Source organism: Diceros bicornis, chromosome 18 (assembly GCF_020826845.1).
Source record: "Diceros bicornis minor isolate mBicDic1 chromosome 18, mDicBic1.mat.cur, whole genome shotgun sequence".
Lineage (NCBI taxonomy): Eukaryota > Metazoa > Chordata > Mammalia > Perissodactyla > Rhinocerotidae > Diceros > Diceros bicornis.
In genome coordinates this window covers 43290319-43313347 of record NC_080757.1, presented here as the reverse complement: position 1 = coordinate 43313347, position 23029 = coordinate 43290319, and the positions used below count along the sequence as shown (strand labels likewise).

The 23029-nt window shown below is 47.4% G+C and overlaps 3 protein-coding genes across 15 annotated transcripts in view; 2 read left to right on the top strand and 1 right to left on the bottom strand.

The window, feature by feature from the left end:
* The window catches only part of EFTUD2 (elongation factor Tu GTP binding domain containing 2), a 40657-nt gene extending 33509 nt beyond the window's left edge, over positions 1–7148 (top strand). The window contains exons 17-28 of the mRNA XM_058561205.1: positions 507–618; positions 1033–1173; positions 1844–1945; positions 2904–2986; positions 3729–3815; positions 4050–4176; positions 4385–4472; positions 5098–5216; positions 5351–5445; positions 5923–6076; positions 6251–6358; positions 6718–7148. Coding sequence (XP_058417188.1) covers positions 507–618; positions 1033–1173; positions 1844–1945; positions 2904–2986; positions 3729–3815; positions 4050–4176; positions 4385–4472; positions 5098–5216; positions 5351–5445; positions 5923–6076; positions 6251–6358; positions 6718–6813 — 1312 coding nt within the window. The 3' untranslated portion in view covers positions 6814–7148. The remainder of the gene's footprint in view (positions 1–506; positions 619–1032; positions 1174–1843; positions 1946–2903; positions 2987–3728; positions 3816–4049; positions 4177–4384; positions 4473–5097; positions 5217–5350; positions 5446–5922; positions 6077–6250; positions 6359–6717) is intronic.
* A 576-nt stretch (positions 7149–7724) lies between these two features.
* Positions 7725–9572, bottom strand: HIGD1B (HIG1 hypoxia inducible domain family member 1B). Its single transcript, XM_058561206.1, has 3 exons — positions 9473–9572; positions 8464–8598; positions 7725–7789 (listed from the first exon to the last, which is right to left on the bottom strand). Exons 1-3 carry the CDS (start codon positions 9570–9572, stop codon positions 7725–7727), a joined length of 300 nt encoding a protein of 99 aa, XP_058417189.1.
* Positions 9573–17276: 7704 nt separating this feature from the next.
* Positions 17277–23029, top strand: part of GJC1 (gap junction protein gamma 1) — a 38503-nt gene continuing 32750 nt past the window's right edge. For 7 of the 13 annotated variants that reach the window (XM_058561203.1, XM_058561195.1, XM_058561196.1 and 4 more), the window contains exon 1: positions 17277–17444. Coding sequence is in view for 3 of the 13 variants with exons in the window: in XM_058561204.1 (XP_058417187.1) it covers positions 17953–18022 (70 nt within the window). In the remaining 10 variants the exon portion in view is untranslated. Of the gene's footprint in view, positions 17445–17882; positions 18023–18375; positions 18473–23029 lie in introns of those variants that run through there. The other 6 variants (XM_058561204.1, XM_058561192.1, XM_058561189.1 and 3 more) reach the window with 6 other exon arrangements.

The following is a 23029-nucleotide window of genomic DNA, read 5'->3' as shown; positions in this document are numbered from 1 at the left end:
TTGGGCCTCTGGGCTGCTTGTCAGTTCTTAAGTTTGGCAGCTCAGCTAGGAAGCACAACTGTGGCAGTCCTGTTCCTGACATGGCTGTTCTACCTCACTGATGGCCCCTTTTTCCTCCTCCAAATCTACCCATTCCCTAGAAGGCAGAAGAAAATTGAAGCGCTGGGGGAGTTGCAGTATCTTCTGTGGTGCTTTTGGCAGCTCCTTACATTCTACCCCTTGGGCTGTGGCTTGCTTGCCACTACCATCCAACTGGAATTAGGTTTTCCTGTTTTGTTCTCTTATAATACCCTGCACTTTTCTCTTGTGGCACTCATCAGTTTGTAATCACATATATGTGTGGTTATATGATTGATTGTTTATTGCGTCCCTCCCCTGCTAGAATGTATCTGTTTGGCTCACCCCTGCTGCTAGCTCAGTGCCTGGCACATAGCATGTGCTGAGTAAATTTTTATGAATGAATACTCTGTCCAAGTCCCATTGCTGCTTATTGGATGTTGCTCCAGGTACCACATCGAGGTGAACCGTGTTCCTGCTGGCAACTGGGTTCTGATTGAAGGTGTTGATCAGCCAATTGTGAAGACGGCGACCATAACTGAACCCCGAGGCAATGAGGAGGTAGAGTTTCTGAAGAGGCAACTGGTTTGGCTTAAGCTAGAGGGTCACAAGGAACCACAGCACACGTGAGCAACAAGCATCAGAACTCGCAGGGACTAATGTGGAGTCACTGCTGCTTCCTGGTTCCAGGCCTCAGCACAGGCTCTGCCTTCTAGATCTAACCCTGCTGGATTCTCCCTATACTTGGCTCAGATGCTAGGAATTAAGGGGAGTTCCTTTTAGTCTTTCCTTTCTCTCTTGTTTTGCCAAAATACAGGGGAATAAATGCCCCCTCTTACTGCCTCCAAGCAGCACGGTGGCTCCTGGTTGCGGGGTAGTCTGTTCCTCAGCGGGTCCTCAGCTCCTCTCTGACCTGTGCACCTCCTGTGCCTGCTCAGGCCAGGTGCCCTCACTCCTGTGCATTTTGGATCTCAGGCTCAGATTTTCCGGCCCTTGAAGTTCAACACCACATCTGTTATCAAGATTGCTGTGGAGCCAGTCAACCCCTCAGAGCTGCCCAAGATGCTGGACGGTCTGCGCAAAGTCAACAAGAGCTATCCATCCCTCACCACCAAGGTATGTCTGAAGCCTGCAGCAGTGTCCAAGCCCTGCTTGCCGTGGCTAACTGGTCTGTGCTGCCTGCTGCTTCGCATCTGTCAGGCGTCTCTGTTCTGCTGCTTCCAGCAACTGTATCAGCAGCTAATCCCTGTCTCTTACTGTCATTTGAAGGCGGGACAAGACCCATGTTTGTGTGTATGGACGTGTGCACGCATATGTGTGTGTGTCTTCCACAAGTGTCTTTAGATAGGAAAGAGATGTTCCTTGGAGAGTACACTTTGAATTGATTTTCCAGAAAATACAGAGGGAAAAATGAGTCACTCTGATCCTTTTACACTCTTGAGCCTGCCAGAGTGCCATTCTGAGTAGTTGGCCAGACTAAAGAGTCCTCTTATGTTCAGAGACATAGAGGGCAGGGTTTTCCCTAAATAGCCAGATGAGAGTTAAATTGGTGACCTTACACCCAGTAGCACTGTGCTGAGTGGTCCATAGGTCTTAAGGACTGACTCATAGGTCGCTGCTCCCCACCGATTCTTCCTGAAGAGGCTGGAACTGATGCTGAGCAGTGGCTGTTTCTGATACTGGGTTCAGGCACCTCCTCCTGGGTTCTAGCCTTGATTCTGTTTCTGTCTGCTATTGCTGACACAAGAGAGTCCAGGCTGTGACCACCAGGGCTGTTGTGTTTCAGGTGGAAGAGTCTGGCGAGCATGTGATTCTGGGTACTGGGGAGCTGTACCTGGACTGTGTGATGCACGATTTGCGCAAGATGTACTCGGAGATAGACATTAAGGTAAAGCAGTGGCCCCTTCCTTTAGCACTTGTATGGCCAGGAGCTTGGCTCACAGCTCCAGACTGATTTTATAAGCCACTAAACCCTTGCTTCCCCTGGAAGGTCCAAGGGAAGAGGTGTGCACGAGGAGAGGAGATCTGTTTGGGAAAAGGGTTATTTGCTGCTCCCTACATAGGACAGTATTTGAGATCTGGTTTGCCCCTTTCTGTGGGGTTATTCTCAATGTCATATATTTAAAGTCAAGGCTCTCAAGCCAAAGTTATTCTTGGTCTTTTGTTAAGAAAATAGTTGCACAGTTAACCCATCTGTGGTGAGTAGAGCTCAGAGTGGATGATCTCAAGGAGAGAGTGGGGACTGGCTCTGCTGGATTCATTGTCAAGTCTTGATGTAGCCCTTCAGTTAAACTGCCCATTGCTTGGCCTCAGTCTCTCAGTTGACACGCATTTTCTCCGAGGCGCTGTGGTGGGAATGAATACCTTCAAGTACCCATCTTAGACCCTTACTGATGTGCCCAGGACTGGTGCTATAGAAGACACTGGGTTTCCCGGTAGCAGGCCATGTGGGAGCTTCAGGAGGGAGCTGTGCTACCCAGATAGCATGGGTTGAGAATGGAGCGGGTACTTGCCAGTTGGCCTCTAGTGCCAGCTCGGACAGACCCTCAAGAGTTGTTTGGTGGAGTGGCTGAATGGATGTTGAAAGATAACCTTGGGGGACTATAATTTAGGTCCAGATTTGATCCCCACTTACTCTTGGCTCAGGAATATAAATTCTGCACTATGCTAAGTTTTCCCAGGCTTCATGGTACGGACTTTCAGCCTGTTATTGTACTTAGCACGAATGTGATTAAGACAGGGGTTCTCATGGAGGTAGTGTCAAGGGAACCTTGGAATTCCCTTTGGCAAAAAATTTTCTTTCCAACAAAATTAGACCCTGCCTAACAATTTATTTTGTTTCCCAGGTGGCTGACCCTGTTGTCACGTTTTGTGAGACGGTGGTGGAGACATCCTCCCTCAAGTGCTTTGCTGAAACGCCCAATAAGAAGTAAGCTGGGGGTCATAGTACCCCTGGGACTGATATGGGATACTTTCCCCTCCCCGCCAGCTCCACTCCAGTCACAAGCGCTGTGGACATAGAGATCTCTAAGTCTTGGGATGGGAGTGCTTAGGATACTTGAGTTTTACCCCAGCCCTCTCATCCCTGTGCCTTTGGACACGATACTGTGGAATTCTTTGCCTTAGGTACTCCCTGGATGGTTTCGTAATTGCCACTTCTCCTCCCCATATACTACGACCATCTTAAAATTTTGCCCTAGCAGCAACTCTGCTGTTTTACTGTTTAATATACTAACACTGTTTTAAAAAGCTTTTTTTTTTCTTTTTCTTCAAAGCCCCAGTACGTGGGTGTATACTGTAGTTCTAAATTGTCTGAGTTCTATGTGAGCCGCTGCCACAGCATGGCAACTAACAGATGGGTGGTCTGGTTCCATAACCGGGAAGTGAACCTGGGCTGCTGAAGTGGTGAGAGCGCTGAACTTTAACTACTAGGCCATCAGGGCTGGCTCATACTAATACTGTTTAAAAAAAATTTTTTTTCCCCAAACTTTACTTTCTTAAAGAGTGGATCAGATGAAAGAAGACAGAAAATGAGTCCTTTGTGCTCTACTCTGCCCCTGTGGCTTTCACTGATGTCAATGCCTTAGGTGTTCCCTGTCACCCTTTTATTAGGACTGCCCCTTGTGCTAGTCCTGCTGACCCTCCTCATTACTCATTTCCTTTCTGACTAGGAACAAAATCACCATGATTGCTGAGCCTCTTGAGAAGGGCCTCGCCGAGGACATTGAGAACGAGGTGGTCCAGATCACGTGGAACAGGTGAGAACATAGCTCTGATTCCAGGACTGATTGGAGACAGGCACCACAGCTTCCCTACCAGGTTTCTAATACCACATGTCCTCTTAGAAAGCAGTTTGGTCTCTCCCCCTTTGCTGTTGGGCTGGGCATAGCGTGGGTAGACTGAGGTGCCTGTCCTCCAGAAAGACAGGATCTGTAGCCCCAGGAGCCATCAATCACAGAGCTGACATCTCCATTCTCTCCTCCTTCCCCCAGGAAGAAGCTGGGAGAGTTCTTCCAGACCAAGTATGATTGGGATCTGCTGGCTGCCCGTTCCATCTGGGCTTTTGGCCCTGATGCCACCGGCCCCAACATCCTCGTGGATGATACCCTGCCCTCCGAGGTACAGCAGAACTGATGGGAGCCTTGTGGCAGTCTCTTACCTCTTGAGTTAAGTGTCTCTTAGCTCTTGAGTGTTTTTCTTTTCCCAAAAGTATTTTGTGTCTTCTGGTGAAGGAGAGTCCTCTTACCAGTGTACCTACCTTTTCCTTCCTCTAAACTCTTTGGCTGTTGCCAGGGTCACTGCTAAGGGGCCTTCATGTTTTGTGCAGGTGGACAAGGCTCTTCTTGGCTCAGTGAAGGACAGCATCGTTCAAGGTTTCCAGTGGGGGACCAGGGAGGGGCCCCTCTGTGATGAGTGTAAGTCCACCAGTGCCTCTCTGTCTCTTCCACCCCAGTCCTCTAGGGTCCTTGTGCCTGGGTGTATGAGGTGGGGTGGGCTCATCTTTGGGACCTGGCAGGAGAAGCAGCTTGGGACACACAGGGCCATCCCATGTCCTGGGCCAGTTTCCTCTCTTCTCCCTCCCTCCCTATCCTGATGCTACCACTTGGTACATTCTGGAAATGAAGTCATTTCTAGGTTGACATTTGCTGCTCATTCTCGAGAAGGAATGTGGTTGAGGAGAGATATCAAAAGGAGCATGGGATTAGAGTGGTTTATAGACCAGGATTGGACTTAGTGGGAACAAATGTGCAATTCCTAGAACTTATTCTATATCCAAAAATAATTATCTGCAAAAGAAGCCCATAAACTTCTAGGGAGGCTTTGTGATGCCTGAGCATGGCCTGAAACAAGCACTAAAAACGTGTGCTTACCTTCTGACTTCTGCTACAGGCCTTGTACAATCTATTAGAACGCCCATCTGCAGGGTGATCTTCTACCATATCTTCTGCAGTGCTGCAAGAGGCCCCTTGCTGCTCTGTCCGTGGGCCCTTGACTAGCACCAGAACCACTCCTCAGTTGGCTGCCTCATCTCCTTTTCAGTGATTCGAAATGTCAAGTTTAAGATCCTGGATGCAGTGGTTGCTCAGGAGCCCTTGCACCGGGGCGGAGGCCAGATCATCCCCACGGCCAGGAGAGTTGTCTATTCTGCCTTCCTCATGGTAAGTGAGTGGGGCGGGCCTGCTCCAGGGCATGAAGTGGGGCCTCGAGACTACTGTCCCCCAGCCTTCCTTTCATCCAAGTGTTTTGTTCTCAGCCTTTGCCAAGCTGAGGAAGCCTTCTTGCTCTGTTGCAGGCCACTCCTCGTCTGATGGAGCCTTACTACTTTGTGGAGGTCCAGGCCCCTGCAGATTGTGTCTCTGCTGTTTATACTGTCCTGGCCAGGCGCAGGTGAGCAGCCCCAGGCATGTTAGGGAGTGTGCGGAGGGCAAGAGCAGAGCAAGAAGTAACTGACTACTGCAGGGAAGAGGAGATTGGCCTCCCCCACCCTCTCTACCTCTGAAACCTAGTGAGCTGATTTTTCAGAAGAAAGTAGGAAAGGAATGAGGCTATCCTCAGCTTTACCACAGATTAAAATTTGAAATTCCTTCTTGGGCCCCATTCCTTGGAGAGCTCCTGGGGAAAGTACTGAAGCATGTCAATGGTGGGAATGTCTATAGGGCCTTGCCCCATCAGTGTTGCCACTCTTGCCCAGAGTCCTGTGCCCCTTTGACTTCCAGAGGGAATTACACTGAGAGCCCCAAGACTTTTCTGCCCTCTGTAGTGTGTTATTCTTTCTTTGATGGTAACTCTGGGTTGGGAGTAGATTGCTTCTCTGCTTTTGGCCTGTGTAGGACTAGGGACTCAGCCTTTGTTTTCCTGTCTCAGGGGGCATGTGACTCAGGATGCACCCATCCCAGGCTCCCCTCTCTACACCATCAAAGCTTTCATCCCGGCCATCGACTCTTTTGGCTTTGAGACTGATCTGCGGACTCATACCCAGGGGCAGGCCTTTTCCTTGTCTGTCTTCCACCATTGGCAGGTGAGAAAATGGTACAGGCTGGCCAGCTTGACCTCCCTCCTTTACAAGGCCAGTGCCCTCTGACCTGTTCCCCTTCCATGTGAGATCTCCAGCATGCTAGAGAAGAGTCCTGGACCCAGGCCTGAATGCTCTAGGAAGTCTGCCTGCAGCATTTGAAACCCCTTTGCCTCTCAGATTGTTCCTGGTGATCCTCTGGACAAGAGCATTGTCATCCGCCCCTTGGAACCACAGCCAGCTCCTCACCTGGCCCGGGAATTCATGATCAAAACCCGTCGTAGGAAGGTATGTGTCCTTCAGGCCCATCGCCACCTCTCAACCCCCAGGGGTCTCAACAGGAGTTGGATCTCTCTTCATTTATTCCTTTTGGACCCTTCTCCCAAAGACTAAGAGCAGTTTACTGTACAATGTAGAGAGAGGCGATCTGTATAGGTCTCAGGCAACAAGACCTGGGACCCAGTCTGGCTGGAGAGGAGAGCCGTCTCCTCCCCTGTGACGATACCCTGAGGACAGGGCTCCTGAAATAGTTCGGGCGACTTTCCATCCCCCACCAGCCTCCCACTCAAGCACAGGTCTCAGACGGCCCCCAGCTCAGTCAGCCGCCACATAGGGCTCATTCTTGCATTTGCCCCCACTCTCTGCAGGGCCTGAGTGAAGACGTGAGCATCAGCAAGTTCTTCGATGATCCTATGTTGTTGGAGCTCGCCAAGCAGGATGTTGTGCTCAATTACCCCATGTGAGTGCCAGGACTCCTGGCAGCTCCTGCTCCCTACAGTGGGCTGCATGCTGGACTTGAAGCTGGGACCCGGTGTAACTTGGACTCCACATTGTCAGAGAGTGTCTGGTTGCTGCTGTGGCCATCTTTAACAACCCAAGAGCCTCCAACCAGTGAGGAAGGAGTATTTGGCCTCCTAGTTCCTTCTGTGGCCTCTGCCTGGCTCCATTCCCAGGGAACAGAGAGGAGCTTGGGCTCGGGGAGGGAGAAGGAGATGAAAGTGTGTAACCCCAAGGGGCCTTGTCTTCAGAATTTACGTGGAATTTTTTTTTTTTTTTATAAATTTGACCTTAGACATGGTTTATAAGTGAACAGAACATTCTGACTTCTGCCTTGCTCTGTTCCTTTTATCCCCACCCCTCTGCCTCCTTTCCTCCAGCACAGTCTAGTCCTGGTACTTGGGTTCTGGATATGTGTCATCTCCCATGAGGCTTCACTGTCTCTGCTCCCAGCTGCAGCCTTCTTCCTGCCTGGGTCCCCAGGGAAGCAGCCTGTGGTAGGAGGAATGCCTGCCTCTTAATTCAGTGTTCCCATGAGCATTGAGGCCTCTTTACTGCCCCCACCCTCCCACTCCTACTCCTGGCGTCCGTCTTCTCTACCACGCTTCTGGGTGGGACTTGTTGGGTTTCTGTGATCGGAGGTCTACTACCCCTCCTCCTCTGCCCCCTAAGAGTCTCTTTTCCCCTGGAGTTGGGGGCCGGAACTCTGATCTCCAGCTTGTTGCTCTAAGTCCTTCCACCAGCCACTACCAGTCCCTTACTCTGCTCTCCTCCATGTGAAGAAGAGACCATTGATTTTCCTCAAAACTACTTTATTAGGAGCGTAGTTTTGGGATTGATTTAAGAGGGTCTGACTGCCCCAGACCCTATAGGACTCCTACTTCTCCCCGGCATCCTGTGCTGTTCTCTTGATGTAGTCTCTATACATCGTGTACACAGCACCTGTGTGAGGGAGAAGGAAAAATGCCCCGTGACATTGCACCCTCCACCCATCCTCTGGCTCCTTGATGGGTCCCAGAGAGGAGTAACAACTGCAGAGTCCCAGGGGTCCAACTCGAGCCGTTCCCCTGAGAGTCCAGCTGCCCTGCTCATCTTTCTGCCCTAGGTCTCAACAGCTGCTACAGGCACCTGACCACACAGCATGGGGAACACCCCATCTAACAGTTCACAAAGCACTTTCACATATATTATCTATCTGAGAAACCTCACAGCAGCCTGTGAGGTAGACAAGCCAGGGGTGATTATCATCATGTTACACATGGGGAAACCGAGGCTCAGAGAAAGGGATTTGTCCACTGTCACACAGCTAGTAAGTAGCTGTCTGCTTTTGATCCAGATAGGAAGAGAAATTCAGCGTATGTTCTGCTGTGTGATTTTTCTCACCTCTAGGACAAACTCTCATGAAACAGACTGTGCACCATCCCCACAGGCCTGGGGCAGGAAGTTAAACAGGGAGCCCTGAAAATGTCTCAGTACAAGGGCTTCACCAAGGACTTGATGTGGAGCCCAGCATAGGGAACAGGGACTGAAATCATGGACCCTTAACTGTCAGGACTCACAGCCCGATTTTGCCTAAGTCTTGCCTTCACTGTCCTGTGACCCCACCAGATACTCACCCAGCATGATGGCACCCACAGCACAGGCCTGCGCTGCCACTCGGGTGTGAATCAGGTGTATGGACATCTTGGTGGAACCACGAGCTTTCAGCCGGTAAATCCTGTATGCTGCCACCATCAGACAGCCTCCTAAGCCTGTAGGCAGAGAACATGACCCTTGACCCTCAGTCACCAAGCACATCACTCTCCTGATAAGAGACACCTCACTAGGCAGGCTGGGCATCTAGATAAACAGCTGCTTTCCTGCTGTGTCGTGGGGAGGGTGAGAGGGGGGGCAATCTTTAGAATATTGAGTTGTGGGGCCGGCCCGGTGATGTAGCGGTTAAGTGCTTGAGCTCCACTGCTGGCGGCCCGGGTTTGGATCCCAGGCGCACACCAACGCACCGCTTGTCAGGCCATGCTGTGGCGGCATCCCATATAAAGTGGAGGAAGGTGGGCATGGATGTTAGCCCAGGGCCAGTCTTCCTCAGCAAAAAAAAAGAGGAGGATAGACATGGATGTCAGCTCAGGGCTGATCTTCCTCACAAAAAAAAAAAAATTGTTTCCTCTCAATGTCATTTTCAAAGTGGCTGCCTTGCTCCAATGACTCGCTTCCTCCGTATACAAATAGTCCATCAAGCCCATTAGCTCTGCTCAGGGCCCTTCTCTGACCACTGCTGGCTCCCACAGCTGTTTTCCCGTTCTCCCAGGGCCTTGAGGAAGGACGCCCTGGGAGACCCCAAACTACTCCTTCCTGTCCTGACACTGGCCTTGGTGCCCAAGTTGCTCTGTATCCCATGCACTGGGCTTGGACGCCACCTCCACCCGTCCAGACTCGTCATTTCATTGTCAGGGGATGTGGCTTTGTCCTTTGGCACCTTTGCTGTTGGTTCAGTCCTCCTCTAGCTGTTGATTGTTCAGGGGGTATGTATGACCACTTGAGTTCTTGCTTCATCTTTTCAAAGGAATAGGAGACATGTTCTCTCTGAGAGAATGCCCCCTCCTCGCCCCCCGTTCCTTTCCCACTCACCTATAGGCACCAGCGGAGACTCCCTGGTCTTCCTCAGGAACTTCTCAGACACGCTGTCTTCGCCCTCGGGTGGTACCCACCAGCCTTTGTTAGCAGACATGATCCTGCCCCCAGATGTTAGCAGCTGGGGCTCCTATGCTTCAGCCCAGTCCTGGAAGGAGGCATGCCACAATAAGAACTCTGATTCTCCTCAGTCTGGAGTGGAAAGGAGGGAGTTGCCTGCTAAGACCCTCTCTTACCATGCCCAACACAGCTGCTACTTGAAAAGATGTCTCAGGTGGCTGGACCACTAGTGCCATTTCTCCATCTCTTCTTCCTAACATTTGCCTCTTCCCCAGCTCGTTCTGACTTCACTGTTTTCTCTGCTTCCCCCTCTTCCATCTGTATCCCTATGAGTGTGATCCTTGGGCCAAGAAAAACAGCTGGAAAAATCCACAGATGAGGGTGGGGGGAACAGGCCTTGAGCCTTAGGACTCCCACTGGCCTTGAGTCTGTGACGGTTGCTCCTAAGGGAGCTACAGAGCAGTGTCTGGCCCCAGGGAGCCAGAGCCATCCCAGACAGTGTTAAAAGCACTGGTTACGGAATCACCAGAGCCAGAGATTAAAATGATTGCACGTTGGTTTGTGTATAATTTAGCATAGATTTTGGACACTAATACTAACAGGACAAATTCTGGTCCCTGAGCAGTTACCCTGTTTCCAGGTCCATCTCTTGCCAGATTCTTTACAATTGCCAACCCCTTGCTTCCATCCCTGAGCTGGTGACCCCTATTGCTTTACTTTTTAACCCCTGTAAATGTCTGCTCTGATCACAAACTAGACAGAGTCCCAGAGTCCTGGTCCTTAGACCAAGGTTTCTGCCTGTGGGCTGCCTTTTAAGCACGAGACACTCCCTGCTTGAGGCAACTTCTATTCCTAGTTGCCCCTCTCCTAGAGGAGCAAGGACTGTTGGCCCCTCAGGTCCTCAGCATGCTGGTGCTTACCCAAGGAGATGGCTAGAAAGTGGAGTGCGAGCAGCCGGGCCAGGGCTCAGCGTCTGCTGTTTTGAACCAGCCAAGAGCTAAGATGGAGCTGCCACTATGGGGTCAAGGAAGCAGTGACAGGCTTTATGGAGACTTTGAAGTTAGGAATGGAGAGGGGAGGAGATAGGACAGGGCATTAGTCTTAACCCCCCATCTGCTGAGTTCCTGGCTGGAGCTCTAAGCACTGGAAAGTAACAAAAGACCAGATGGAGGGGAGCCCTTAACTAAATTCAACCTTTTAATTCCCACGGACATAAGTGGCTGGATCAGAGACAGACTTGATGTGGAGAACAGAGATGGGAATATAGAGACGAGTATGGGTAGAGATCCTGGGTTCTGCCCCAAGTCAAACTGTCTCAAATACTCTTATAAACAATATGAGATATAAATAAAATGCCCCAATTGTGGGGGGCAAGCTCTCTGGTATTGGTTTTGATCCTTCCAAGGATGTTTCTGGACCAAGGAGATTTGTTCAAGAGTTTGAAACAACTGGGACTTCCGTCACATCTCCAGAGCTCTTTATACTGCCTGTGGGGCTGATGTTCACTCAGGTTACAGAGATGACAGTGACCAGCATTAGCGCCTATTCTGTGCCAGGTATTTGCATTCAGACCTTTCAACTATTCTATGCAGTATGTAGCAGTTTGTTCATAGACGAGGGAACTGAGCTTCTAAGAGGCTAAATGACTTATCCGAGGGTCCATGGCTTATACATGGCTGTGTCATGATCTGAACCTGGGTCTGGCTGGCTCCAAGGTTTGTACTTCTAATCTGTTCCCCAAGGGGTTGGCTAAGCTGAAACTCTCTCCAGATTGAAGCTTAGGAGTGCTCATCAATCATGGGACCCTTGATTAGGAGAAAAAAAGAAAGTACCTTCTTGCTAAGCAAGTGGAGAAAGATCTGGATGCACTATGGAGAGTCCCACTCCATCCCAGGCCTTTATTCCTTCCCCAGATGACTCTCATCCCTGTGTGTCTGTCCTAAAGGGGCTTTTCAGCACTGGAAATTTGTCCAGCAGCTGATGTCGCTCTTTTCGCTCCCCAGCACTCACTGCTCTAGGAAGAGACTCAGGGTCACAGCAACTCCCCAGGGCCTTCACATATCCCCAGCGTCCATGAGAACTCTCCTCCCAGTCATTCACACACACTTTCCTGGTCTGACTCGCCTGGTCCCAACAGTGGCCTGAACTCTCAAGAGATGGAGGGGGGTGGGGGCAGAGATGGGGGGATGGAAATATCTGGATGAGACAGGGCAAGAATCAGGATCAACTCCAAGCCCTTCGGGGAACAGGGGCCAAGCTATGGAAAGCAAAGTTCAGCTTCTCCTTGTTGAGATTATGGTGATGCTCCCACAGCATCTTAGCCCAGAACTGAGAAGATGATAATAGTTGCTATGATTTACTGAGCACCTATGGGCAAGAAGTGTGCTAACTGCTTTAAATATTTAACTACATTTTATTTATTAAATTTTATTTAATCCTCACAACTCTATGAGTTAGGTACTGTTATTATTGCCATTTCACAGATGAAAAACTGAGGCTTGGGTTAAATGTCTTCTTAAGGTCATAGTAAGTGACAGAAAAAAGGACTAGACTTCTAACCATTTCTAAAATCAAATCTCACTACTTTGGACTAACGGGAAAATGAATGTAAAGTGGAGGAAAAGTCTTGAAATAGAAGAAATAAAATTGCTTTTTATTTCAAAAACTTCTGAGAACACACAGTAACTAAAACTTCAAGGAAAAGATTTCTGTAGAGTCCTGCTTTAGTAAACAGATAAGATAAAGTATGGTAACATCATTTTTGTTAATATGCCAAGTCTTTAATAATTATTTTAAGTGTTTGTACATTAGTAGTTTGCTTAGTAAAACTCTTTTTCTTCCAGATCAAGGCACACTAAAAGAAATTCTAATTTAGAAGGGTCTAATTGAACGATGCAGACAGACTTAATGGATCCAGAGTATAAGTCAGAGTCAGGCATGGGGTCAGTTAGCTGCTTGACTGACCACTCTCTAAATACCTGGTCTTATACCACTTAGCCTCTTTTGAATCTATATTGTTATCTGTAAAATGGAGGTAGCATATACTCAGAGGACATTGTAAGGGTTAAATAAAACGATTGTTAGAATTCCCCTGCACACTGCTTGCCTCTCTCCCTCCAGAATAAGCAAGTGGCAGGGAAGGGGTAGCAGGCTAGGAGAGAAGTGGAAAGTCCCTGACAACAGAGGGGAAGGTTACCATGTTCTGGGTGGTCCCAAATTCAGCACACCCTTTCTTGTCCCTCTGCAACCTTCTCCTTGTTGGGCTTCCTGGGCCTAACTGGAAGCTTCAGGCTGTTCTCCCTATAGTGTTGGGGGAGGAGAATGGGTGGGGAAAGAGGGGGCTAGGACTTGAAGCTCTGCACAGTCTAACGCACAGCTGTGCTATATATAGCCCAAGGGAGCTGAGTGACCAGACGGGAAGGGAGGTATGTGCAGCTTTTGCCTTGAGCTAAGAAGAGCTCCGAGTGAGGGGATGATGAAGAATGAACTGGACAAGGAACAGAGGATGCTGCGAGTTGGGGTTGGAATGGGAAGGCCCCAGGCTCAAGGGCTGGGGGGAATCACGGGGGAGAAAACATTAGGCCATATAATAGTGTCTTGGGGACTTGAGGGGTAAAGAGGGGTGACAGGAACAGGCAGGGGCAGTGGAAGTTTCCAGATGACATGGCTAGGCTAAGGCAGCCTCTAGAGGTGCCTGGGGTGGGGAGGGTGAGACATCCCCTCTCCTTCTAAAAACAGGCACTGGGTTCCAAGGACCTTGCAGCATTTGTCCAAGGACAGCCCCAAGAGCCACAGCCCTGGCTTTGGTACCCACTAATCTTTCTGGGGAGACTGCTCGCATATTTTAAAAGATTCTAAGAGGGTGTGGATAATGGTGATTAGAAGGCTGAATCAGACTGTAGTGCTGCTGACATGGAATCATGTCTTGTGAAAGAACAGTTCTGAATTGCAAAAGACACCAGTATGGACCCCTGTCTCAGGTGACGAATGCCTGCTCCAGAGATTTAAAATGTTTTCCTAAGGTTCTTGTGTTAGGTGCTTTTGAACACCCAAATGACCTGGCTCCCTCTAAAGCACACTTTGGGAGGGGAATAATGCCTTGAGAGACTACAAGGTTTAGGCACTTTACATACTTTGCATACTTTATTTAATCTTCACAACAGCCCCAGCAGGTAGATCTCATTATCCCCATTTTACAGATGAGGAAACCAAAGGCTCAGAGAGGTTAAGAACAGCCTGATCACACAGCAAATAAATGGCTGAGCTATCCAACCAATAATGATAACCACTATAGACCAGTTTACAATGGAAAATTACCGTATAGCAATGTGATTTTATATACATTTCATCATCACGTTCTCACACCATCTTAGAAATACGAGTAAACAGGAGTGCAAACAGCTGAGCAGAGCGGACTTCTGAACCCAGGGCTTCCAGACATTCGAGGACTGTGCACCTGCCCCACTGCTGCTCACCAAAGCAGGGCAGGTCCTGAGCCAGTGCACTGCATTCTGGGCATGTCCAAAAGTCCTTGCCAGGTGGGTGGTACCAGAGCAGAGCAGGTCACTTCACCTCCCACCCCTAAATTCCGCACAAACTTCACCTGCCCCTTATTTGCAAGTAGATTGACCTTAATTTTTTAACCTTAATTTAAAATCCAGCATTAATAGACAAGAAACTGCTAACCAGGCTCTGGGAGATACTGGTGAGGGGTCATCTTATGATTCTGTCTATACTACTTGTATTATCTATTCAAAAAAATTTTTGATAACAAAAAAGTCTGCTTCAGCCAACATCCCTGTGGCAGGGAGGAACAGTATAATGTGTTCCACAGGTTAACTGAAACTGCTGGGGATTATGCGGGGAGGGGTTGTGTTACCAATACCCTCTTCCCATTAACACATGTAATCAAAGGCTTCTTTAACAATTCTTCCTTATTATGTGGCCAGTCTGGGGCAGGCAGTGCTTCGTGTTACCAACAGGGAGTTTTCTCAAATCCTACCTCTCTGGCCTCTGCTCCCATCCCCCCGAACAGAAGAATCTGCTTTGAGTTTACCAGACAAGTGGGGACCCATTACATTCCATGTAATGGAAACAGTGACACACTGCAGTTGTCAAGTTGACCCTACAGTTCCCAAACCACAGAGCCCCAGGGCGACTCTCAAGTTCAGAAACTGGGTTTTGATCCTTTCCTGCCTGAGCCCCATGTGAATAAAAAGTGATGTGGTTCTCACAGCACCCAGCTCCACCACTGCCTGCCAGAAGCTGGAAACCAGACCCATTTCCCTGTTTGAAACTTGGGGCTTTTTTTCCTCTTTCTGGTTGCCTGTCTTTTTCTGCTAGCAATGGCGAGAGCCTTCATTCACACATCCACCCTGCATATACTTGCTAAGCACCTACTGTGTGCTGGGCTCTGCTCTAGGAGCTGGGATGCAGTGGGTCCACCTTCAGGGAACTCATATTCTAGCAGGTGCCCTGGTTTGCTCTGGACCCTGGTGAATGCCTGGACCAGAGATTCTCTGGCTTAGGTTTCTGGCCTCAGTTTCCCCACCTGTAACTGGATTAAAGGATGTCACTAGCTGGCAAGGTGAGAGAGGAGAGAAAGAAGAGTCCTGACTAGGAGACAAGAGGCTTCGGTTATATTTCTGGTTTTTTAACTCTCTGCAGGTAAAACAACGTAGCGTCCTTGGGTCTCATTATTTCCATGTTTAAAAGATTGCTCTAGGGCCGGCCCCATGGCTTAGCGGTTAAGTGCGTGCGCTCCGCTACTGGCGGCCCGGGTTTGGATCCCGGGCGTGCACCGACGCACAGCTTCTCTGGCCTCATGGCCGCGTCCCACATACAGCAACTAGAAGGATGTGCAGCTATCTACTAGGGCTTTGGGGGAAAAAAAGGAGGAGGATTGGCAATAGATGTTAGCTCAGAGCCGGTCTTCCTCAGCAAAAAGAGGAGGATTAGCATGGACGTTAGCTCAGGGCTGATCTTCCTCACAAAAAAAAAAAAAAAGATTGCTCTACCAGAAGAAAGATGGGGCTGCAGGCTTGGTAGTAAGGTAACAAATATAGAAAGTGTATTGTTCCCAATCTCCATGAAGAGCAGCCAATGCTAAAAGATGGGAATCCTTCCCCAGCAGGTTCATCCATGAATTTATAGGAAAATAATACCTGATAATACCTAATGAACATTTAATTATATATATTATTTGTATATAATATATAATACATATTTATATATTATGTATTTATGTTATATATGCATAATCAAATGTTTTAACACCATTTTAAAGGTTTTTATTGAAGTCTTAATATACCACATAAAAGTGTACAGCTCAGCTGTGACAACTGAACATGCCTGTGTATTCAGCATCCAGATGAAGAACAGAACAGGGCCAGCCCCCAGAAGCCCTCTCATGCTCCCTTCCAGTAACTATCCTTCCTCCAGGGTGACCACCATCCTTACTTCTAACAGCATAGATTAGTTCTACCTGTTTTTGAACTTTATATAAATGAAAACTTTTGTGAGATTTATCTATCTTGTTATGTGCAACTGTAGATTGTTTATTCCCATTGCTGCCTAATGTGCCATTGTGTAAATAAAACACAATTTATCTATCCTTCCTACAGTTGATGGGCATTTTTGGTAGTTTCCAGTTTTTTGGCTAGTACAAATAGTGCTGCTATGAATACTCTAGTACAAATATTTTGGTGAACATTTGTACACATTGCTGTGGAATTCCCATGGAATTGCAGGGTCGTAGTGTATTCATAGATTCAGCTTTAGTAAATATTACCAAACAGTGTTCCAAAATGATTTGTACCAATTTATATTTGCACTAGTGGCATGTGAGAGTTTTAATGTTTTAATCAGCATGTTCAATGATGTCTCTTTTGTTATTTTAGTTAACGTGTTGTTTATTCATATTTTCATATATTTACAGGGTCTTCACACTTGTCATTTTAAATACATTTGTAGGGAGGTAATGTGATACTGGGGGGAGGAGGGACATGGCAAGTACAGGAGGAGGAGAACTTAAATACAGAGGCCAAGCAGGTAATGAAAATGTTTCAAGCAGCTGAGTAGGGGCAGTGCCTGCCTTGGATAAACAGATGTTACTCAGAAGTAGCTGCCACGTGAAAATAGAGGCTCAAAGCAAGTAAATTTTTTGCCTTTTTAGAGAGAAGCCAGAAATGTGGATTTTAAAAATTTGGCAATTAATTTATATTTTTGGAAAACAGCATACTGGCCAAATAAAACTGTCAGTGGGCCAGATGCCCAGCCCTCAAGTTTTCAACATTTGGACTAGCCATTAGGGCCTGGCTTTTGGGGTGAGGGTGGTGGTCCGATGTGTAGCAAGTCACCTCACTTGTTAGAGCTTAATTTCCTCTCTAGTCAAAAGGATAAAATAAACGCCTATCCTATGGTATTGTGATGGTCAAATGAGATAATTCAGGAGCACAGGAGTTGTCAAACACTATACAAAATCAAGTTCTCTCGCATCTCCTTAGTATGCCTTGCCTTGTTATGCACGGACTCACTCTACTTAAAGCATTTGAGGAGTTTTCAGATTCCTACGAGACAGTTTAAAACTGGAGAGTCCTATGCATACAAATTTTTAGAAAGTCCTTTGAATGGAATCCTGCTGGGATGGAAGGGGTTAAGAGGAAATGGCCTATTAGGGTCTTGCTAATCCGAGAAGTCCAAGACCTCAAAACTATCTAGAACGCCACTAAAAGCCACGACTCGAAAGAAGAGAGGATGGTTAACCCGACGGGGGCCCGTAGGATCCTCGAGTAATTGTAGAGCAGAACCTACAACGGAGCATCAGCATCCCATGTTACACTGACCCAGGCCTTGGCCGAGCGCACAGAAGACAACTCCGGGGCTCGCTGGACCAACCCAGGATACCCAGGTAAGGCGTGTCCTCACGAGCTGTTAGTAGCACGCTCCAAGTGAGGCACTGCCGGCGGGGCACTCCTGTCCCAAGAATCGAGCTGGAGGAATGAATTGTCCCGGAGGCGAAGTCTGCGCGCAACTGGGGTCCGGGCTCCAGGCGGGGGGGGGGGGGGGGGTGCTACCCGCGCCGCGCCCCTGCGGCGTCCCAGACCGCCCGGGAGCGCGCGCGGACCTGACCGCGGGAAGTCGGACGTTCGCGCCGCCGCTCGCGCGCTCCGCGGAGCCCCCTCCCACCCGAGCACCACGTGCCGCGCGCCCCCTGCTCCCGGACCGCTGCGGGACGCCCCCGCCCCCACCGCGGCGCGTAGTGCGCAGGCGCCTGCTCGAGGGTCCGGGGGGCGGGAGCGGGAGGAGGCGGCTGCGGGAGGGGCTTCGGTCTCGGCTGGAGACTGAGGCGGCGGTGGCGGCGAAGGAGGAGGAGGAGAGGCGAGGGTGGCGGCAAATGCGATGGCGACGCGGGGCACATGAGGCGGCGGCCGGCGGGACGGGCCGAGGCCCGGCGGAGGAGGCGGCTCCGGGGGAACCCGCTACTCGGTGAGGGGCGGCCGCAGGGCCGGCTGAGGAGAAGCGGACAAGGGGCGGGGTCCGAGGGCGAGGCGGGAGAACTTGTGGGGAGGCCGGGGAGGGGCCGAGGAGGATGGGGGCCCGCGAAGAGGGGGGCGGGACAGGGAGAGGGCGCTGCCGAGGGTCCCGCCGAGCCGGGAGGGGCGTGGCGACCCGCGGCCCCCCGCTGTCCCCGGCGCTCCCTCCCGCTTTGTCCCCAGACGCGCGGCTCCCAAATTGAGAGGGAGACGGCTCGGAGTGGGCCGGGCCGCGGCGGGCGGGCGGGGAGCGGGGACCTTGGGCGCGCACTTAGGCGGCGCTCGCAACTCCTCGGGCGGTTAGGGGCGCAGGGCCGCGCCGGCCGCCCCTTGCCGCCGGGCTTCGCCGGCTGCTCTTTGTCTCCCGATGCTCGGCCCGTGACGGCTCTCCGGGCTGCGTGCGGTGCGTTTGACTTTCCTTCAACGTCGCTGCCAGGACCCCTGCCTCCCGGGAACGTTTCAGTCCGAGGGCTGGAGGGGGGGAGCGGGCGGTGGGGGAATGGGATAGTCGCTTCTTGGTGAAGGCATTTTTTTTACTTAAAATCATTTTTTTCCACTTCGTGAAACTTTGAACGACTGTTTTTTTTTTCTTCAGTCTCCAGATTCAAAATTAGGAGAAGGCGCTAACGCTGTGATTGTGGGCGGTTGCGGTTGGCGGCGGCGTTTGGAGCTGTTGAGTTGAAAAGATTTATGTGAATGTGTGGTTTAGAATTTGGAGGTTTTTTCTTTTTTTGCGATTGTTTCTAAGATTGGGATTACTTTGCCTTTGCGAAATGGGCGAGTTTGGTTTTTATCATTTGAAGTTTTTGTTCTTTGAAAACTGGCAATGGTACAGATTTCATTGTGCTCACGCTTTATTTTGTTAGTATCAAGAGTGTACTTTGGAATCGAGTAAATCAAGTTAGAATAAGTCCTGGATAAGCGTTATCTTGTATGCCTGATAAGTCTAAGATTATTATACGTGTTGTATCTATGTTCAAGTGAGTATATGTGAAAATCAAACTGTATAAATGAAAGCGATTTTAATTCCTTGGTAAACGGAGAACGGCGTGTCTCCAGTACAGTAATATCTGTAGGAAAGGGGATTAATAATGTAATTTAGGGGTCAAATCCTTTGTACCCTAAAGAGAGTTTAGGTATTATTAAGAATAAGCATGCAGAAAAATAAACTTAACAGAGCTCCTGACTAAAAATATTGTGCATTATGGTTACGTTTTCTGGAGTTTTTTGCTTTCATTTTTTGGAATTTAGCATAGAGTTGTATATTGCAGTTGCTTTGGATTTCTTAAGTGCTATGTAATGGCAGAATTAAAGAAATATGAACTGACTCTTCTGGGTAAAAGGTAAAAATCTCTGGCAAACAAATCTGTCTTAGTTTTCACCTGATGTTTTTGAGCAGTGTTGTAAGCAACGGACATGTTGAGGGGAACGCATAGAAGCTGTATGGAAGTTCTCCTTTTATTCTTTATCCTGATTTGTATTGCTTTAATATTATTTACTATTTGTCTTAAACTGTTGTGCACTTTTCCAAAGCATGTTGTTGGGAAAGAGGGTGAATCCCCCTCCACCCTTTACCCTTAAGGTTCTTCTGGCTGGGCAAATAATTAGCAAGTTTAATAACATGTATACATGGGAGAAACCAGGGAAACAGTTTCTCAACACAATAGCAGAGATTCTCGTCTTAAATACCATCTTCAGCTAAAGACAAAGGAGGATGTTGGGGGTGGGTGGTGTTTTGGGATTTCAGAGGGGAAGACAATTTACATGGAGAGGGAAATGTAAATGTTTGTCAGACAGTGCTTTGCAGGGCCACCTATAGAGAATGTGGCCAGAGACAGGAATTATAGTAATCAAGAGTATGTAGATTTAAGTCGTCTTCTTCCATCCTGATAAGAGTTTTTACAGATGAGGTCATCCCCCTCCCCTTCCCACTACACAGAGGGAGATACCTTTACAAATGTAAATGTTTGGTAAACAGAACTTTGTGATGAATGGGCTTAGCAAGGACCCTGCCAGTCTGTCTACACCCAGAGTTAAATTCCTTTAGGCAGTTTGGGGGAGGTCAAATGTCCCTCAGAGAAAATAACCAAGGTAAAGAGATATATTTCAGGGTGGCCAATTTTGATCTCCCACAATGTCAAGCACCTTTTTCAAAAGTCAACACTTTTAGCTTCTTTTTGGGTTGTGTGACTTTAGAATTGGTTTTCTGCTTGTGCTAGGTAGACACCACAATTCTCTTAAAAAGGAGCAAAGGACCCAGTAACTTTCTATTCAGTTCATGAAGGTAGAATAGAGTTTTAGTCTTTAATCCAAAGCATTTAAGTTAACATATCTTCAACATCTTACTTGTAAATGCTGTTACTCCTTAGTTATTTTTTTTCTTATTTCGTATTTCTATAAATTATCCAAAGGGAAGGGATACAGGGTCTGTCTGATTAGCCCACACCCCCAGCTCCAGGCTCAGCTATCAATTCCGATCCTCAATCAATTGGGATCCTAGAATACAGAATATATAACTAAAATCCAGAGCATCATTCTCTTAATAAATACACAGTTTGTTCCATGCCTAATTCAGCGCAAAATGATGAGTTCCAAAAGGCTGTTTATTTATTTGAAGTTTGTTCACATTTCAAAATAAATGAAATGTATTCCTTTTATTATTATTAATCTAGATAGTTAAGTCTAACTGGAGGTGTAATTGTTTATTTTTGAGGTTGTGTTTTTCTTGTAGCAGAGAAAGATGTGTGGCTCCTATCCAGAATAATCTGATAAAAATTTAGGCGAAGAAAGGATGGGATTACTTTTTTTTTTTTTTTGGCTTTTGTGGACCATTCCTTTGAGAATATATATGAGAAGATAGATTTTAGCTGATATCATTAACCTGAAACTTAGACCTAGAGAACAGTTCTGAACTGTTAATATCAGCTAAGTGCCAACATTTGTTTTTCATATATATCACTGCAGCTGATGAGTTTAGTTTGTGTCTAAGTAAGGACCTGTTCTGTACTTCTGTCAAGTCCAAGCATTACTATTTTCTACAACTCTCAAGAATGAATGACCAGACTGTCAATACGGGCGGGCTCACAGTAGTACCTTCTTGAGTTTTGCAAACACTGCAGTTGCTGACAGCACTCTGGTTTATCATTCAGACCTGTGGAATGTGTTGCTGGAAGGATTTTTTTCCCTAAGACAAGGATGAGATCTTGCAGATAGCGTTCTGTTTCTACAGAAATGAAGTGTTCTGTGGAATGAGTAGAGCCTTCAGTTAAAGCTTGTTCTTTGAGGCTATATTACTATAGCACCAGCACAGTTTGGACAAAAGTGTTCTAGTGCCCATTCATTCATTCAGTGATTTTTTTTCTGTCAGATACTTATGTTAGGCACTGAGCTAGATGCTTGTAAGTTTAACATGCTAAAAAAGTTAAGCAATCTTGAAATTATCTAACATCTTTGAAACAAAAGAAATGTATAGAATTTCAGAGTAAGTTTTGATATTTTCTTCTCTATAGAAATGGAATAAACTTCACACATCGCTATTCTTATCCTTTAATCTCTAAACTGTATTCAAGTCTCAAACAGTTATGAAGATTATTTTCATCTACATCTTTGTAGGATTTATCAGTTTTGACTGAATTTATTATTACTTAACTGAGTTATAACATTCCTTTTGGGAATGTTCACAGTAAAATGAATTCGAACTCTATTTTTAGGGAATTCTCTTTGACTCATTCTTGGACCTTGGATTCCAGTTGCCCATCCGGAGTAGGTGTTTATTTGGATTCAAAAATTTCCTTCCTGAAATACTGACTTCTCATGTTCTAATTTTCCCTCCTTGCTGTCTGGCTATTCCTTCTTTAAAAAAAAAATAAGTTTTTTTCCCCGTCTTCTTCTACCAGATCTTTAATTGATGGTCTTTCTCAAGTCTTGGTCCTCAGACTTGAGAATCTCTAATCTTATCCATTCTGTGCCTTCAGTTACCATATATATTTTGAATACTCCCAAGTTTGTCTCTGAAGTTCAGACCCCTTTTCTGATCCCAGCTACCTGCTCACCATCTCCACTTAGATAGTCAGGTACTTTGAGTTGACTTGCCCAGACTGAGCTCTTGATCTTGGCTTTAAAACTAGACCTTCTTCTCTGTACCCTGTTTTATTAAGTGGCTCTATCAACAGCTTACTGAGGCCAGACTCTTGCAATTTCTCTCCATCACCAGTCTCCCCATCCTAGTCTAGGCCACCTTTTCCTAAGACTATTATGGTCTATTCTAAATGGTCTTTCCTCGTTCACTCTTGTTAAAAAAAAAAAGTAATATGAGATAATTTAAGAGAGAAAAAGTAATAAATAACACTACAATAAATACTTGCATATCCACCTTGCAGCTTAAGAAATAAAACATTACCAGTACAGTTGAAGTCTTATGTGTTCCCTACCTGATTGCATCCTCTGTCTCCACACCTCCGTTTTAGGCTTCCTTACCAGAGGTAATCACCAACTTGAGTTGATTATTCCCTTGCATTTCTTTATACCTTCACTACATATGTATATATTCCTAAGCAATATACCCTCATCTGCTCTTCTCACAGCATCAAGAATTATCATTATAAAACAAATTTGATCAAGTCACTTATCTGAAAACTTCTGGTGTTTTCCCTTTAAAGCTTTCAGTCTTCATTTAACAAGGTGTGATCTGGCCTTGCCTACTTTTCCAGCATCATTTCTTTGTAATTTCTTTCTTGTTATGTATAGTCTAGCTGTACTAATCTTTTTTTTTTCTATTCTCTGAAGGTTCAAAGCTCACCCAGGGGCTTTTGTACATGCTTTAGCTGATCTCTCTGCTTGGAAGGCAGCTTCTCATTCTTCAGAACTTGCTTAAATATCACTTCTGCAGGGAAACCTCTGATTCTCCTAGATTAGGTTGGGGACCCCTGTAATACACTCTTACAACACCCTGTACTTCTCT

Bases quoted from the DNA above. Each gene is read 5' to 3' on its own strand.
- HIGD1B (XM_058561206.1), bottom strand. From the start codon at position 9,572: ATGTCTGCTAACAAAGGCTGGTGGGTACCACCCGAGGGCGAAGACAGC. The intron at 8,599-9,472 runs GTGAGTGGGAAA...CTCTGCCTACAG, and splicing joins GTCTCCGCTGGTGCCTATAG to GCTTAGGAGGCTGTCTGATG. The intron at 7,790-8,463 runs GTGAGTATCTGG...TCCCTCACACAG, and splicing joins TGTGGGTGCCATCATGCTGG to GTGCTGTGTACACGATGTAT.